Here is a 17,521-nt window from a genome sequence, read left to right as displayed (position 1 = left end):
GAGTTTGATATGTATGATTTCTACCCATCAGCAGCTCCGTCACTGTCTCAGGAACATGATGCTCGATGCTAAATCGATGACTCACCCTGCATACATTGGTGGGGAAACTGTTCCCCACACTCGTGTTGTAATGCTGCTCAAGTGCTTTGTCACGGTGACTGACTGCGCTTGTGCCTGATTAGCATTTAAATCAAACGTCCAGAGAAGCACAGAGCTTATGAGTTTATAATCTTTGATATAAACCTAAAAAAATCAAAGATTTTAAAAAGCAAACAGGTTGAAATGTTCTCGTCTTTAAAGCTGTCAGTGCTGAGCTGCTGTGCTGTGGAGTCGGCCTGGTCCAGCCGCAGTCACTTTCTGTCTGCGAGAGAGACGGAGGAAGGAGGCAGTGACTCAGCAAAGGTCACACGTCACAGACCCGTCTGTGACGTGTGCCTCCGTCACCCACTTTCTCCTGTCCACAGTGATATTTGTTAGAAGGCAAACGATGGGTTTGCTTCTGGAGCGTTCAGCGTTTGCTCGCGTGCACTCGTGCGCACACTTTGTTGTAGCTGACATTAACATGAGGAAATGCTTCATTTTAAGAAAGAAGAGCTGTGGGCAGACGCGCAGCAGAGAAGACTTACATAAGCCTGCAAGTTGGCACTGCTGTCTTTTCTTTTGCCTTTTTTCTCTCGTACGCTCACCTACACAGCGTGACTATTACAGTAACATACGCCGAGCTCCTTCGGCGGAATATCACCTTATTTCCTGAGTCTTTCTGAGGCACCCTCACCGCCTCTGAAACACCATCCCTCTCCCTTCAATAGCTGCCTTTGTGCTTCTGTTAAACAAACAATATCGGCGAGGCGGCCTCAGTCGCTTCCTGGTCTAGATTAGCCGAGGGAATGTGGAATCTGGACTGGTGGAGGCTCTCTGGATTCGCGTTCATTCGGAGGCTTTTGCATCAAATACTCTCAGACATGTTTACAAGTTCAATATTTGAATTTAGATGAAAGCAGAAGCGCTGCAGAAGTGCAAGCTGCTGATTTATGAAGCCACCGCGGGGGGTGTTTGACTGCAGCAGAGCTGGTGCTGTAGGTGCACATGTAGAACAGAGTGTGTAGGAGGTGTGTGTGGGACTCGGCGCAGCTCTGACTAATGCTCGCAGCCCATCTATATTCATAGTGAAGGATGGAGAAACCATCAATGGCCACTCTACCGGCAGGAGCAGTTACAGATGCAGACGACCTTTACAGATGACATTTATGAAGACAGACACACTATTATGGAATTGTTTATGGACTGTGCAATGTTCTTCTTAACCACTAAAAGAAGAATAGGTCTCGGTTTATGGTCCCTATGATAAATAAATAAATGTAGCTGCAATAAATCTTAAGGCGGGTCGGTCGTTTCACTTTACTTGTTGTGCAGTTTAACCGACTTCAGATGTTTAGATATTCCTCGGTGGATGTGTGCGTCCTGCGTTTGTGCGTAGCTTGTGTGGAGTGAGTTTAACTGACTGTTGCATTGCTTCTCACAGATGGATCGTGGAACAGCGACAAGCCCAAGTTACTGAAGCTGGGAGTGCTCCCTGTGAAGGCCATGCTAGCTGTGGAGGAGCACCTCTGGGCCTCGTCGGGTGGGCAGGTCTTCATCATCAGCACCCACGCACACTCTGTAGAGGTATGTCGCCCAGGCTTCTCTTACAGTAGTAACACATGTCCATCAGAAACGGGCAGATAGACTCTGTGTGGAGGAAACAAAGCTTCCTGTCTGCGTCTCTGCCCCAGCCCGCCTCGTATCGCTCTGTCATGTTTGTGGGAAATCTGAGTCGCTCTTTAGAGTCTGTGTCTCTAGAAAATAAATAAGTTAGTAGTATCTGTGCCCGCCAGTAATGAAAGAAAAACCATCATGTCTAAATGTTTAATACCGTTCCCAGTACTTTCCCTCCCGAGTCCGGGAATATGAATGGTGCTCCGTGTGTGTCCCGGTCGGATTCAGGGAATGGAAGCGCCTGCTGCGGATCCAGGAATAGTAACTTTCCTCTGACATGCACTCACTCATAATCAGTTTAGCCTCATTAAGCTCATTATGTCGGCCCACCTGCCTGCATGGCTCTCTGTTCCTCACTGCACACTTACACTTTATCCACAGAGGTAACTAAAAGTCAGACGGAGCAGCAGAAGCACTGAGCTTCTAAAACTTTAATCATCTGATAAATATAAGATTAATCAAATCAAAACACAGAAGTCTATTTGCACGTTTCCTCATTTCCACATTTATCTAAAACACTGAATGAACTCTGCTTAGCCAAATACGAGCCTGCCCACACGGTGAGATTATGCAATCCACGCTGGTGGAATGGGTCTAGTTTATTGGTCTCTGTTCACAAAGACTCTGCAAATATTTAAAACGAATTTTTTTTTTCAGCTCAATAACTGAAAGAAGGATCCAGAGTGAAGCAGACGTGCATGAAACGTATTTGTTTGCGACTGAAAGCATTTACAGCACAAATAATAACACGCCTTCGTGTGTCGGACGAATCGTTCTCTGGTGCTGTTGCGTGTAGTGAGCCTTGGTTTTGCACCTGAAGCATAATCAGGCAGAGCTCTGCATGGGTGGGCTGCTGCAGCCAGTGTGAGGCAGACTTTCTGTGGGCTGAGTGCTGCTTTCTCCACTTCATAGTCACGCAGCCAACATGTGACAGCCTGTGCACTGTAAACAACAACAGCTTTGACCTGCTGAGACGTGTGAAATATATTCTCATAAAAAGCTTCTTGGCCTTTACGTCATGTAGACTGTGCTTAATTGAAATTAGTTATGGCGTCACGCGACGAATGCACGCCTGGTCTTCAGGTCTTCCCCTCGGTCTCAGTTCCAGTAAATTTGCAGTAGATAACGAGGAACTCGTGTCACCTTCTTCTCCTTCAGAGGCAGTTAGAGGCCCACCAAGATGAGGGCATGGTGGTGTCACACATGGTGGTGGCCGGGGTGGGCATATGGATCGCCTTCAGCTCTGGTTCCACGCTGCGCCTCTTCCACACCGAAACCCTAGAGCACCTGCAGGACATCAACATCGCCACACCTGTCCACAGTATACTTCCAGGTAAGACATAATCTTCACTTTGAGACTGGCAAAGCATTTCAAATCCCCACAGACTATTAAATATTACAGTGGAAGGTTTGAAATTCAACTTGTTTCATGCATATTTTTAGATACAGTATCTTGCATGATTTTGCATAACTTGGGCTCGTATTCCCCCGACTTGAGCACGGATCAGCTTTAAACTGTTTTTTAAATAATAATTTAAGTCTTATATAAAGTTAATAACTTTAACTTTTCAAGTCTATTTGGGGTTTTATTGGTGACCACCAATAAAACCTAGCTGGGACCTTCCTCTTCCATCTGTCACTATCCAATGAAAACTTGAACAGCACATGTTGCATGCAGCTAATGTGCGACACTGTGCTGCTTAAACTGCTGCTCTGCTTCTTTTCTTTGCTTTCTTCTACGCAGTGACCAGTGAATGTTACATTTTGTACTATATTCAGAGACTTTAAGAAGCCCCGCCTTGCCGCGTGGTTTGATTGTGATTCTCAGGCTCGCCACCTTTACCACAGTGAGAACTGCTCCCCGTGTGTTCAGCATCACTCGGTAATGTGAGTTTGCCTGACAAAATCTGCCGATTTCTAATCTTGTGACCATCCCATCAGATATATTTGCTCCAGCCCAGCAGCCGCGGCCTGTGATACATGCCCCGTCACCTCGCATCACCACGCTCGGTGTCTTCCACTTATTAGCAAACATCGCTGCAGGCAGCTTCTGTTTGTGACACTCCTTTTTCCTTAGTCTAAACAAGGAAACAGAAACCTCTCAGTTTGTCTGCTCATGGTGCCACATAAAAACACTTTGGACTTTGTCAAGTTGATTTTAAGGCAGCTTTGTGTGTTAAAAGGAAATCGGTTAGTTATGTCTATAACTTCTGTTCCCTGAAGGAGAGGAACGAGGTACAACACATAAGTATGGGATATCACGCCCTCGCGTGTCCTGGCTGAAGAAACCTTTATTCACGCCTTTACGGCAGATGACGTGTGATGACACGCGCAAGGCCCCGCCCGCACATATAGCCGCTGCCATCACCGTCATCCCTCAGTTCGATAGCCGCTCTTCACCGAGCCAACTGCTCAGTGGGGCCACCCTGTGTTGTACCTCGTTCCTCTCCTTCAGGGAACAGAAGTTATAGACATAACTAACCGTTCCCTTTCAGTCGATTCACTCGGTACAACACATAAGTATGGGACCTATATACACGCCCCGCAGAGCAGCCACCGAACCGGAACGGGACCACCACATCCTCAGTGAGTGGTAGACCCAGCAGAAAGGACAGCATGAGCCACCGAAGGGGCTGTAACGTCCAACCGATAAAACCGCACAAAAGTGTGCGGCGACGCCCAATTAGCCGCTGCACAAATATCAGCCACAGGCACCCCTCTAAAAAGAGCCCATGAGGTCGCCATCCCCCTGGTGGAATGAGCTCCCACCCCGTGGGGCAACGCAAAACCTCCGGTGCTGTATGCCAGCGAGATAGCTTCTACAATCCAGTGGGACAGCCTCTGTCTGGACAGAGCTCTACCTCTATTCGGATTAGCGAAGCAGACAAACAACTGGTCACACAAACGCACATCCCGAGTGCGCTCAATGTAGGTGCGTAGCGCACGCACCGGACAAAGAGAATGCACCCTCCTCTGCTCCTCAGATTCAAAAGGAGGGGAGCAAAAGCTCAGCAACTCAAACTCCATTGAACTATAAGATGCAGGCATGACCTTGGGAAGATAGGCGGCATTCGGACGCAATACGACCTTGCGGCCATCAGGAAAAAACTGTGTGCAGGCAGGATGCACAGACAGCGCATGAAGGTCCCCCACTCGCTTCGCCGAGGCCAAAGCGAGAAGTAATGCGGTCTTATACGAAAGAAGTTTCATATCTACCGACTCAACGGGTTCAAACGGAGGGCCACAAAGGGCCTCCAGCACCAAAAACAAGTCCCAAGCAGGGACACTGGACTTAAGCACGGGCCTCAGCCGGCGAACCCCTTTCAGAAAACGCACGGCGAGGGGATGCGCACCTGGTGTCACCCCGTCAAAACCGATATGACAAGCAGATATAGCCGCTAAATAAACCTTGATCGTCGAAAACGAAAGGCCTTTATCCAACAGCTCCTGCAGGAATGTCAAAACATCCACAATAGAGCACTGAAATGGGAGAGTGTGGCGGTCCTGGCACCATCGCTCGAAGGCTCGCCATTTGTAAGCGTACAAGCCTCTAGTAGACGAGGCCCTGGCGCTCTGAATCGTCGCTACCACACTAGGTGGCAGACCCTTAGCAACCAAGTTTAACCTCTCAGCAGGTAAGCATGAAGGTGCCACAGATCCGGGCGCGGATGAAACACTTCCCCCCCCGCCTGAGAGAGGAGATCCCTGCGGAGAGGAAGCTGCCAAGGACTTGCTGCAAGCAGGCTGATTATTTCTGCATACCACGACTTCGCGGGCCACCAAGGGGCCACCAGGATCAGAGAGAGGGAATGCCGACGCACCCTCTCCAGAATTGGAGATATCATTTCCACTGGGGGAAATGCATACAGGAGCACGTCTGGCCATTGGTGCGCTAGCGCGTCCAAGCCCAAGGGTGCATCGTGGTCGATTATGGAGAAGTACAGGGGGCAGTGAGCATTCACCCTGGAAGCAAAAAGATCTATTTGCGCCTCGCCAAATAGATCCCAAATCTGAGCCACTATTGAAGGGTGTAACCTCCATTCTCTCACCAGAGGACCCCCCCTGGAGAGAAGGTCCGGCCCCAGGTTCAGGTGGCCCGGGACATGGGTGGCTCTTAGAGTCAGAAAATGAACACTGCACCATAACAGCAGAGAGCGAGACAGCTGCAACAGGGGAAGAGAGCGTGTTCCTCCCTGCCTGTTTATATAAGACACCACTGTTGAATTGTCCGTCCTGACTAAGACATGCTGGCCCTGCAGGACTGGACGGAAACGCTTTAGAGCTAAGAACACTGCTAACAGCTCTAAGTGGTTGATGTGCAGCTGGCGCTGAGCCGCGGACCAGATCCCTCTCACTGACGCCCCCTCGCACAGCGCTCCCCACCCACTTAGGGAAGCATCTGTGGACACCACCTTGCGAAACAACACCCTCCCAATCCGAGAGCCCTGGTGCAGTAGCCCGGGCTCCCTCCAAGGACGGAGAGCTAGCATGCAAGACGCAGTTACCGGCAGCCTCCTCCGGAGGTGACGCGAAGCACACAAACGGTGAGAGAGAGTCCAGCGTTGAAACGCTCTCATTTTCAACAGCCCAAGCGGCACTACGGCGATCATAGATGCCATCATGCCCAACAAGCGCAATATCGTCTGGAAACGCAGTCTGCGTCCCAGCTGAAACTGAGCGAGGCAGCGATGAAACGCGGCCACTCTGTGCTCTGACAACCGTGCGCGGCTGGAAAGAGAGCATATTTCCAGACCGAGAAAAGCGATCTGTTGACCTGGGATTAGCGAGCTCTTCTGAAAGTTCACAGAGAACCCCAGTGTCTGAATGTGTGACAGAACCCGCGACAGCTGCGTCTCCGCCTGTTCTCTGGAGCAAGCCACGAGAGCCCAGTCGTCCAGGTAGGCCAAGATGCGGATGCCCCTCTTCCTGAGGGGCGCTAGCGCTGCCTCGGCACATTTCGTAAAGGTGCGGGGAGCGAGCGACAGCCCGAACGGCAGCACTAGGTATTCGTAGGCTACGCCCTCGAATGCAAACCTCAGAAACTGCCTGTGTTTCGGGTGTATAGCGACATGAAAATAAGCATCTGTTAGATCGATTGTCGCAAACCAATCTCCCGGGCCGACTGCACTCAGGAGCTGTCTGAGTGTTAGCATCTTGAACCTGTACGTTCGCAGGTACGTGTTCAAGACTCGCAGGTCGAGGATGGGACGAAGCCCTCCCCCTTTCTTCGGAATGACAAAATAACGGCTGTACCAACCTTTGTCCGTCTCCGAAGCGGGGACCACCCGTATTGCTCTCTTCTGTAATAGCGCCTGTATTTCCTCTCTGAGTACCAAGGCTGCCTCGGGGTTGACAATCGTGTTCACGACTCTTTGGAAACGAGGCGGCTTGACCCGGAACTGCAACCGGTAACCCATGGCAACGGTTTGCAGCACCCACGGAGAGGGGGCGCAAGCGCGCCACTGAGGGAAGTGAGCAGCCAGCCGGCTGGCCTGCAGCACTGACGGCGGGGCGCCGTCGCCCCCCCGTGTGTCTGCAGGGGACTGCATCCCCTGCCTGACCTGGCTCATTTCGCCTGCAGGTTGAGCATTTGAGATTGTTTGAGAGTAAACCACACTCTTTATTGATTGCAACATGGGAACATGTACATTTATACATTTTGTTGGGTGCACCTTTTCCGGGGCATAACAATGAAAAACAGCGGGAACACTCGATGTGGTCGCTTGAACATTCAACACATCTGAACCGTGTGCAGGGGTTATGTGCTTGGGAGACCGCGATAGGGAAGTGCAGCGCCTTCTGGGGCTGACAACCTGAACAGAACTTAAGCGGCACCTCTTGTGCGGCAACAGAGGGGTAAGAGCAGCGTCTCCCTGCTGCCGGATCCCTTCCCCACTCGCAATCACAGCTAGGAGGGTTGAGGCTTCTTCCTCCTGGGCGTCGGGTCCCGTCGGGGGCCCGGGGGAGGGCCTTTGCCCCAGGCCGACTGGCGTGGAGCTCGGGCCGGAGTACGTGCTCTCGCCGGCGGCCCTCCCACTCCAGCAGTGGGCGCCGGTCTCTTGCCAGCTGTCAGAGGAGCGGCGGGCCTGTGAGAGCTAGCAGTGGGCTTGGGCTGGGGCTGGCGTCTGGGGATGATGTCGCGCAGAGCTTCCGTCTGCTTCTTCCTCAGATCGAATCTAGCCTGAATGGCTTCAAGTGAATGTCCGAATAACCCAGCCGCAGACACTGGTGCGTCCAGATACACAGCTCTGTCTCTATCAGGGACGTCGGAGAGGGTCAGCCACAGGTGCCTCTGCGCCACCACTGTCGAAGCCATCCCTCTGCCCAGGGAGAGCGCTGCACAGCGAGACGCACGGAGGATGTAATCCGTGGTGACTCTAACCTCGTTAAGAAGAGGTGACAGCGGGCTGTCCTCCGGAACCAGCGATCCAAGCTCCGCCAGGCACATTGCTTGGTACGTCTGGAGCATGGTGACGGAGCTCATGGCTCGAGCGGTGCCGGCCTGAGCCCGATAAATCTTCTCCAGCTGCGAGGCCGAGAATCTGCAGTGCTTGGACGGCAGAGTTGCGGGGCCACCGACACCATGGTTATGGGACGGGGCCAGATAAGCAGCCAGAGACGGCTCCATAGGGGGTGGGTTAGCTAAACCAGCTCCCTCGGCGCCGTCCAATTCCATGTACTGTCCATAGCCGGGCACCGTGACGCGGGTAGACAGAGGTTTGTCCCATGACGCTGTTAGCTCGCAGAGAAAGTCTGGGAACATGGGGAGGCAGTTTTTGGCCGTTGCGGGCTCCGGTGGAAGGAAAAAACCCGCAAACCGCGACGGCTTCCGAGCTGGTGGAGGAGAGGGCCAGTCCACCTGCAGCTTCTCAGCGGCACGGCGAAACAGGGAGAAAAGAGAGGTGTCATCGTGGCCGACCGGCGCAGCAGCGGCGGCATATTGGGTCGACAATGAGCTCTCCTGCTCATCCTCCGACAAACCATGGATGTCCAGGCCGATGTCCAGCACGTCATCGTCTTCCTGGGGAGCGCTGGCGGGCTTCAACCCAGGCTGAAGCCCGTCAGCGCTCCTGCATGGTTCCGGTCCGTCATCGGCTAACCCGTCAACGTATTCCATGTGGTCAGCCCAGCTAATCGCGGGGACATCGACCTGAAAATTTTCGTCTTCGGACTCGGACGAAGCCGGGGCTCCAGATTCGGAAAGAAGAGGGTCATGCCGTGCGACAGCCGAGCGTCCCAGCACTCTTTCCACAAACGTCACCCGTCTTTCCAGGGTCGAGCGTCGGAGCTGGCGACAAAACGCACAAGCTTCGGGCTCCGTCAACGCTCTCCTAGCGTGGACGATCCCCAGGCAGACAGGGCAGGCATCGTGCTGGTCGCTGTCGTGCAAAGAGAAACCACATCCCTGAGGACAGGGGCGAACAGAAGATTTCTGCTTTGCTCGCTTCGGTTTGGAGTCCATTCCCAAAACGCAAAGCGAAACGCTGCACAAGAAAAACTTGAAAATAGCGCTCCGCGGGCAGCCTACGCACCAGCTGGGCGGTGGAGGCTAACACCAACAGGGGCAGTTAAGCTAGGTTCAAGTTGGCAGACAACGGAGCTAACTAGCAGTAGCTAGCTAGCCCAACTCAGCAGAGGTGTTCTCAGCGAGGTGAAGAGCGTAAGAACTGAGGGATGACTGTGATGGCAGCGGCTATATGTGCGGGCGGGGCCTTGCGCGTGTCATCACACGTCATCTGCCGTAAAGGCGTGAATAAAGGTTTCTTCAGCCAGGACACGCGAGGGCGTGATATCCCATACTTATGTGTTGTACCGAGTGAATCGACTGAAAGGGAACCAGGCCATATCTAAACGCTTTAAAAACAAATAAAGGACCATCCTTTTAATAAGTCACACGATCGTGACGTCACATTTACATACAGCACATGGTGTATCTGTGGCTGAGCTGCTGCTTGAGCCAGTTGCTGATCCCGAACTGAAGAGTTTGCTTTGACTCGCCCCACAACTCAAACTTACAGCTAAATCCTGAGTAATCAGAATACTTTGAACTTCAACATGACCATGGCAAATACAATCAAAGGCAGCTGCTTTGACAGAAACATGATGGAGTAAATCTTTGCACTTTAGATTAAATGCAACTATGAGGGAGTGTCATGAAGAGTGGGTAGAGTTATTGTGTGGTTCCACCACAGCACTGCAGACTGAACCACTCCTTCACATGCTGTGAATCTGCAGCTTTATCATTGTGATTCCCATAAAACATAAAAAATGAAACCCTAGGTAGGGCCACAATATCTTAAGACCATAAAAATACCAAAAGAAAGCTTTATACACACACAGGTTTGTGAATGCAGACACATGCAGCGTGTTCCAGAGAACAGAAAGCGCCCTCGGCACGCTGAGATCTAATCCTGGGTGCAGTTCAAAGACCTGCAGCTGATGACCTGAGCGGTCTTAATGGTTCTAAATGAGCCGTGCTTCATGCACAGTTTGTCCACAGTTGAGCACAGAGTTTTTATAGCAGAGCAAATATTTGTTCAGCAACTTGTATCAAAGAAAACAGGAGTTACAGTTATTGTGCGTGTGTCACAGAAACAAATGAGTTTGCATCACTCCCAACACACCTTTGAGTGAGTCTACTGTACGTGTCCTGTAGCAAGGAAGCTTTGTGACTGACGAAGGCTGTCCTTACCTTCGGTGACGTTCTGCTGCAGATGTGTTTGAGGCAGACGTTGCTGCTGATGATGTCGAGGTCAGATGAAATCATCTCTGCGTGCCGCAGTCATCAGTGACCTGCTTCTTCGACTCTTGTAATCTGCTGCGTTATGTCAGCGTGACCCAAAAACACACAGCCTCAAAGAATGATGGGAGCTGTTGTTGTGGGCTGCGAAGTCGGGATTTATCCGGTCCAATCAGAACAGTTTTCAGCCACTTTTTCCCTCCTTTGTCCTGAGAAACACCAACAGCCGCGGGCTGAAAGTTTTTTAGAAATGTTGACAGTCAGGCTTCCTTTTAGAACTGCATGTTCCACCTTTTGTGTTGTTTTTGTGAATCCACCTGTCTGCGTTTACTCCTCAGCTTCAGCATTGGTGGTGTTACTGAGCCCGTGTGCGTTTAGTCCTGGGACCTGATTTTTCTATCATGGCTAAAATGTTGTGATATTTCTCTGAACAGCATCCAACCTTGGAGTTTGCATGTTCTCCCCGTGTTCACGTGGGTTCTCCCCGGGTCCTGCAGCTTCCTCCCACAGTCCAAAGATGTGCAATTGGTGGGGTTAGGCTAACTGGAAACACTAAATTGCCCACATGTGTGAATCTGGGAGTGAATGTGAGTGCGACTAGTTGTCTCCGGTCTGTGTGTTAGCCCTGCAACAGACTGGCGACCTGTCCAGGGTGGACCCCGCCTCTCACTCTAAGACAGCTGGGATAGGCTCCAGCGACCCTGAAAAGGATGGATGGCATCCAACCTCTTCTTCCACTGACGGCGTGTTCTGTGATTAGCAGGTGATCATGCTATGTTGTAGCCAAAGTGAGCACCTGAACACACACAGCAGGAGGCAGGTACACATACAAAGATGAACTTTATTTCTGAAATGCCCAAAAGAACAAACTCGTTGAACAAACTGCAGAAATGCAATAACAAAGAACATCTGAAGTTGGCACGAAACCTTCACGAAGACAAATCGTGACACAAAGAAAAATACACAAATGACACAACAAGCCAATCAAAGGAGTAAAAACTGAGATGGAGAAAGTTGGTGAGTGACTGCTGTGAAACATACAGCTGTGACACCGTCCACAGTTACTCTGTGCTGCGCTGCGTAACTGCATTTCTGCTCCATCATACTTCAGACAGAAATCAAAGCAGCTCACTGAAAACACTGAACTTAGAAAAACAAAGTGTACTCAAGGAAATCCCTAATCACAAATAACATTATCAGAGTGAGAGCCCCCCCTCACATTCAGTGTTAGGAGTGCTCATTATCTAACAGATGTAAATAATAAAAGCAGCCTGCTTCTGGACCTCACTATCCATATTAGCTAATGGAAGCCATGAAACCACAGAGGAAGCTGGTTGTGGGACAGACGGCAGCACATAAGCGCTTTCATCCTCTGGGCCTCGCCATTAAGAGCCGACTTCCTCTGATAAAAACCCGAGTCTCTGGCCTGTCAGCGAGCATTCAAATCGAGCTCTGCCGGCTTGTGTGGTCGCGACGTCCTTTTAATAAAGCAGTCACACGGAGGAGTTCACCTGTACTCCACTCTGTGTTTCGTGGCAGCATTTATCCCTGCAGGCTGCTGCTGGAGGACGGAGTGAAACCAAGAAATGTGCCGTTTCTGCACAAACTCTATTTGGAACGGTCAGCACGACGGCCGTCGATATTTTTAGACCGAGCGCTCGTTCAGCTGCAATTCTGTCCATCCTGTAATGTTTATTTACAGAGTCATCATAATGATATCAGCTTATCAGAAAGCAGGAAGTTCATTTTACTGTGAAAGGTCCTAATGCAATTTGGGCTTTTCTGCAGCTCAGAATGCAGGAGTGGAGATGGAATCGGGGCTGACTCGATCAAAGGAGCAGTGTTGAAAGTAGGACTTGCTCTAGGTGGGGTTATTCTCCTCATGTTCAAGCATGTTGGAGCAATTCTGCTGAGTCCCATCTTTGAACGGGAGCTCTTTACGCACGTCTGGCTAATGCGCTGTAATTGCATCATCATTTTCCCTGTAACGTATACTGTAGCTCGTGTTTCTGAAAGAGATTTAAGGTAAGTAGTGGTAGTTTCCACACTGGGAAGCCTGCTCGAGTTTTATTCTGGATATTTTCATTTCAATGAGACAGATGAGAGGAGACGCTGCTGGACATAAAGTTTCTCTATAAAACCGTCTGAATATTGGACGAAGTCGGGTTCAGAATCCAGAATTTTCCTGTCAGCAGCCGTAAAATTTCAATTTTTTCTGTTATTTTCATAAACAAAGCGTTCCGTGAACTCTGATATATGTAAATGTTCCCTGTAGGAAAATTTCCCAGCTAATCGCTCGCATGGAGGCAATTATTTGTTATATTGCACGTTTTCTGAATTCTGTTTTTTCTTTTTTCATTACAGAAGTCAAATCCTAAAATCTACACTGCATGAACAAAAACCTGTTTTTGCCTGTCATGTCTCCCTGATCTGCTCGGGATTAAACATGTGAGCGGGCAGCTCGGTGCAGAGCTGCACCTCTTAAGTAAACTGGAATGTGAGAAGTAAAAAAGTGAAGGAAATATGGAAAAACCCAGTGAGAAGAGTGAATGGAGTTAGTGCTTGGTGAAAATGAGAGTAATATTTTTAGTAAACGTATCAAAGGGTGGTACTCCATCATGGGAGCAGGCTGCCTGTGATGATGTCTCAGAGGATGGTGGCGACTGGCTGGCTGCCGAGCTGAGGGACTAGCCTGCCTTTGTCTGCCGCTCGGTGACCTAAATAGGCAGCCATGCGTGGCCTATTGGCAGGCAAACATTGGGGGGGGGGGGGTAAATAACACCTTCAGTTCTTCTCGTTTGTGTGTCACTGTTTTTTTGTTTTGTTTGTTTTGCACAAACTGCTGAATAAAGACGCACATTTCAGATCTGAAAGGCCCGAGTGGACAGGAGAAAACTGTGCAGCTGAACATGAAACAGCTCCTGTTATAACTTGTCTTAATCTGTTCTTCTCTTTGGCAGGATGCTAGACTAGCACTGAAATTAAGGGATTATTTGTGTTGATAAGCTGTAAATGATAACATGTGTGTCCCACATTACCTTCTGGCTAATGGTTTGTGGCCATTTTTAAGCCTTTCTATCATCACGTCCTTTGAATGTCTCTGCCAATAGAGAGAAACTGTAATTATGACTTCTCGTTTAGATTCACCACAGGTCTAAAATTAATGTCTCCAGATCTTTGGCTAACAATCACAGACTGATGACTGCAGGTATGAATCAGACCAAACCTGCCTTCAGCATTTCAGGGTGCGCGATAGAAGAAGTTGACGCTGCTGTTACTCACAATGTGCTGATCGGAGTTCTTTCCAGGCTGAAAGGCTGATGCAGGGTGTTTTTGCAGTGTTTGGGATTTACTCCGGCGTCCTGCTGCTGGTTGTCAAGACTAAGTGGCGATCAAAGAAGTGCTCTGGTGAAGGATGAAGGCCAAAGCCTGGTCGTGTTGCCGTTCACTCCGGGTTTATTTTAGTTCACCCTCTGGGTGGGGAACTCCAAATATTATGAAAGAAGGAAGTTGAGCAAGACCCCCAACCGGCAGTCTGCGTGCTTCTGCTAACTCTGGACTCTCATTAGAAGCACATGTGGTAAGACGCAGGCCCAGTACCTGCCCACATATCTGGCAGGATTCCGGGAAGTGTGGCAGCGTGGAGCGTGCGCCTCATGCGAGGGGTCAGCTCTAGTGGGGAGGGTCAGGCAGATAGACTGGCAGTAATTTTGGCTAAAGGCCCGAGAGGATTACTTTGAGGGAGGAAATTCAAGTCAAGCTGTTGCAGCAGTAATGACTCACGACAGTCTCGCCGCCCACATAGCAGGACTGGAAGAGTGTTTTTACAAAAACCCCAGATCCTTATTACAGTCATAAAAAATATGATAAATATGTCTGACTGCATTCACGGCACCAAGTGGAGATGTTCTGAGATGAGTTCCAGGTTCCACGTAATAAGTCACTTAACAAAGGCGGTGAATTTGTTGCTGCTGAAAGGTTAACTGAACAATCGCAGCTTTTAGCCTGCAAAGTGGCCTCACAGCGATGTCTGTGACCGCAGGAAAGGTCGGCTCAGATTGTTCTATTGTAACCGCCCGAAGTTTTCTGAATAGAGGCAGAGCTCCTTCGCTAATTGCTGCATTACGCCTCACTCCTTCTGTTACGTAACACTTTTGTGTTTGTTTGTTTGACTCAAAGCGACTATAATAGTTCACTTACTCTGTTCAAATACTTGAAAAGAGCTGCTTTTATTTAGGCTCCTCTCTACGTTGCCCTGGAGACAAGTGAGCGTTGAACATGATGGCTGCAGAGATTTTGCCTCGTACCTCCCTCCCTGCTTTGCACTGTGGTTTGTTGTTATGCAGCCTGGTAAAGTGACCCTGTGACTGTGCGCTCGGTGTGGGAGGATGCGTTTGCTAAGCTGCGTCTCATTATAAACACCTATCTGTGGTTTTACTCCAGAAAGCATTCATTCATTTAGGTGTGACTAAACTGATGTTTCTGCCTTTTCTGTAGGGAACCAGAGAGTGTCGGTGAGCAGTCTGCTGGTTTGTCATGGTCTGCTGCTGGTAGGGACCAACCTGGGAGTGACTGTAGCGCTCTCTGTCCCCAGGCTGCAGGGCATCCCTAAAGTAACAGGTAACACTCTAACATCACTGCATGGTGGGTGTATGTGGGCAGCTGTTTGGACCTGTAGTGCACTGACTACAAAAGTTACATTGTGCAACTTTTGTCCTCATTTCTGCTGTGAGACATTAAAGGTGCAGTAATAGACCAACACTATAGTCCCAAAATGATTCAGTCAACCATTCAAGTTACTGAATTCAGGTGTTCCAGTCAATTCAATGGCACAGGTGTATAATCCAGTCATGAACTTTCCTCACCACTAAATGTTCCAGAGTCAGCTGTTAGTGGGATTATAGCAGACCTCCGAAGTTCATGTGGCCTTCATATTAGCTCAGGAACAGTGTTTCCATGGTGACCAAGACTTACATCACCAAGCGCAATGAAAGCATCGGATGCAGTGGAGTAAAGCACCGGATTCTAGAGCAGAGGAGGCGTTTTCTCAAAGTGACGAATCACGCTTCTCCATCTGACAATCCAATGGACGAGTCTGTGTTTGAGGGTTGCCAGGGCAACGGTACTCATCTGACTGCACTGTGCCAAGTGTAGAGTTTGGTGGGGGGGGGGGGTTTCTAGCAGTGGGGCTCTGCCCCTTCGATCCAGTGAAAGGAACCCTTAATGCTTCAGCATACAAAGACACTTTGGACAACTGCATCCTCCCAACTTTGTGGGAGCAGTTTGGGGATGGCACGACTGCACACCAGTGCACAAAACGAGGTCCATAAAGACATGGACGAGTTTGGTGTGGATGAACTTGACTGGGCCCACACAGGGTCCTGATAGAACGACTTTGGGATGAATTAGAAATTTTAAAAAATCCCATAAACACTCCCCAACCTTGTGGAAAGCCTTCCTAGAAGAGTTGAAGCTGTTACAGCTACAAAGGTTGGTTTGACATCACATTTAGAACGGGGTGTCACTCAGGATCATAGTGTACTGTGGAGTGTACCTGCATCTATGATAAACAACATGTCCAGGTTCAAGTCTGAGATTAACTTTGAATGTTCGTGCCCGTTCTTAGGTCGGGGCATGGTGTCCTTACATGCTCACAGCGGACCGGTGAAGTTCCTCACCGCCGCCGCTGCAGTGTGTAACCAGCCGTCAGGCCCACTGCAGCCTGCAGAGTCAAAGGATGTGGAGAGCACCCAGCCTCCATCAGACTCAGCCCCGACCCCCTCGCAGGGACGAGGGGTGTGGCTGGGAGAGGCGGGCTGCACTGCCATGGCTCTCCAGGACTCCCTGTCCTCCTCGTCCTGTGGCTCGCTGGCTCCATCCCAGGGTTCGTTGGAGCACGGGCCTGAGGACGGGGCCCTTTATGATGTGCTCCACGACCCGGCCCATCACCAGAGAGGCCGCCGCTCAAGTAAGGTGGATGTCAGCTCTCTCTTGGTGGTCTCTGGAGGTCTGGGACACCGCAGGGTCAACAAGAAGACCAAGCAGTCTCGCCATGAGGACACCACCTCTACCATCATGATCTGGCAGATCCCCTTACTCAACATGTGACTCCAGCACCAAGGTGGGAGGTTAGCATTAGTCATCAGCAGGTAATGTCTACATGAAGTATAGAAAACCTTACATGTACCTTTTTGTTTTCCTCAGGTGAATCCAGAAGTGCTGCACACAACAAGGTCTACTGTTAACACTTGACAGAATATTTGGGATCAATCAAAGCAACTAAGTGTCTTATTTAAACTGGAACGGGACAAAGATCCGAAAAACCAGGAGGAAATGACAGCTACCGAAGGTCGTACTGAGGACGGACCTGTAACAGAAACAGTCTCTGTTGCTACCGAGTGTTGGACGTTGCTCTGTAACCTAGCTAACACATTTCAGTGCTCTCCAGTGTTTCAGGTCCAACGTCTGGATCTGCAGTATTTAAATCAGTGTTGAAAAGAAATTAGGAGATAACAAGCGGCGGTCCAGACTGCTTGAAGACGCGCGAGGTATCTGCTGTCACGTGAACGTTTGTTGTAAGGTTAGAGCTGGTGTGTGTGTGTGTGTGTGTGTGTGTGTGTGTGTGTGTGTGTGTGTGTGTGTGTGTGTGTGTGTGTGTGTGTGTGTGTGTGTGTGTGTCCTTATGGAAACGATTTCCTCTTGTACCATCTCTGATGCTCAGACTATTATGTTAACAGAGAAAAGGGATTTTTAAAAAGGTAAACTTCAGATGAATAAAGAGTTTGTGAAGGCCTGATGAGGATCCCTGCTGGCCAGGTTTCTGTTCTTAAAGGGAGGAAAGACTTGCTGCCAACACCACAGATTTTCTTCTTTTTGTTTTTTACCCTAATTCACTTTTTTCTGGCATAACAATGTTTTAAGAAAATATATATAAAAGATTTATACTTTTCTCGTGCCTTTTATGTAATTATGTTTATTAACAAATCTATAAACGTTGTTTTATTGAGTAAACTTTTTTCCTTTGAA

General features: G+C 49.6%; 1 protein-coding gene across 3 annotated transcripts in view; it reads left to right on the top strand.

Moving 5' to 3' along the window:
• arhgef10 (Rho guanine nucleotide exchange factor (GEF) 10) overlaps window positions 1-17,521 on the top strand; it is a 50,176-nt gene extending 32,655 nt beyond the window's left edge. For all 3 annotated transcript variants that reach the window (XM_023153848.3, XM_014410611.4, XM_004566501.6), the window contains 5 exons: window positions 1,523-1,665; window positions 2,914-3,088; window positions 14,993-15,115; window positions 16,122-16,616; window positions 16,700-17,521. In XM_023153848.3, the coding sequence (XP_023009616.3) occupies window positions 1,523-1,665; window positions 2,914-3,088; window positions 14,993-15,115; window positions 16,122-16,603 (923 nt within the window). In that variant the 3' untranslated portion in view covers window positions 16,604-16,616; window positions 16,700-17,521. The remainder of the gene's footprint in view (window positions 1-1,522; window positions 1,666-2,913; window positions 3,089-14,992; window positions 15,116-16,121; window positions 16,617-16,699) is intronic.

The sequence above is a fragment of the Maylandia zebra genome, linkage group LG19 (assembly GCF_041146795.1).
Source record: "Maylandia zebra isolate NMK-2024a linkage group LG19, Mzebra_GT3a, whole genome shotgun sequence".
NCBI classification, from domain to species: Eukaryota; Metazoa; Chordata; class Actinopteri; order Cichliformes; family Cichlidae; genus Maylandia; species Maylandia zebra.
This window is presented reverse-complemented; position numbering and strand designations above follow the sequence as displayed.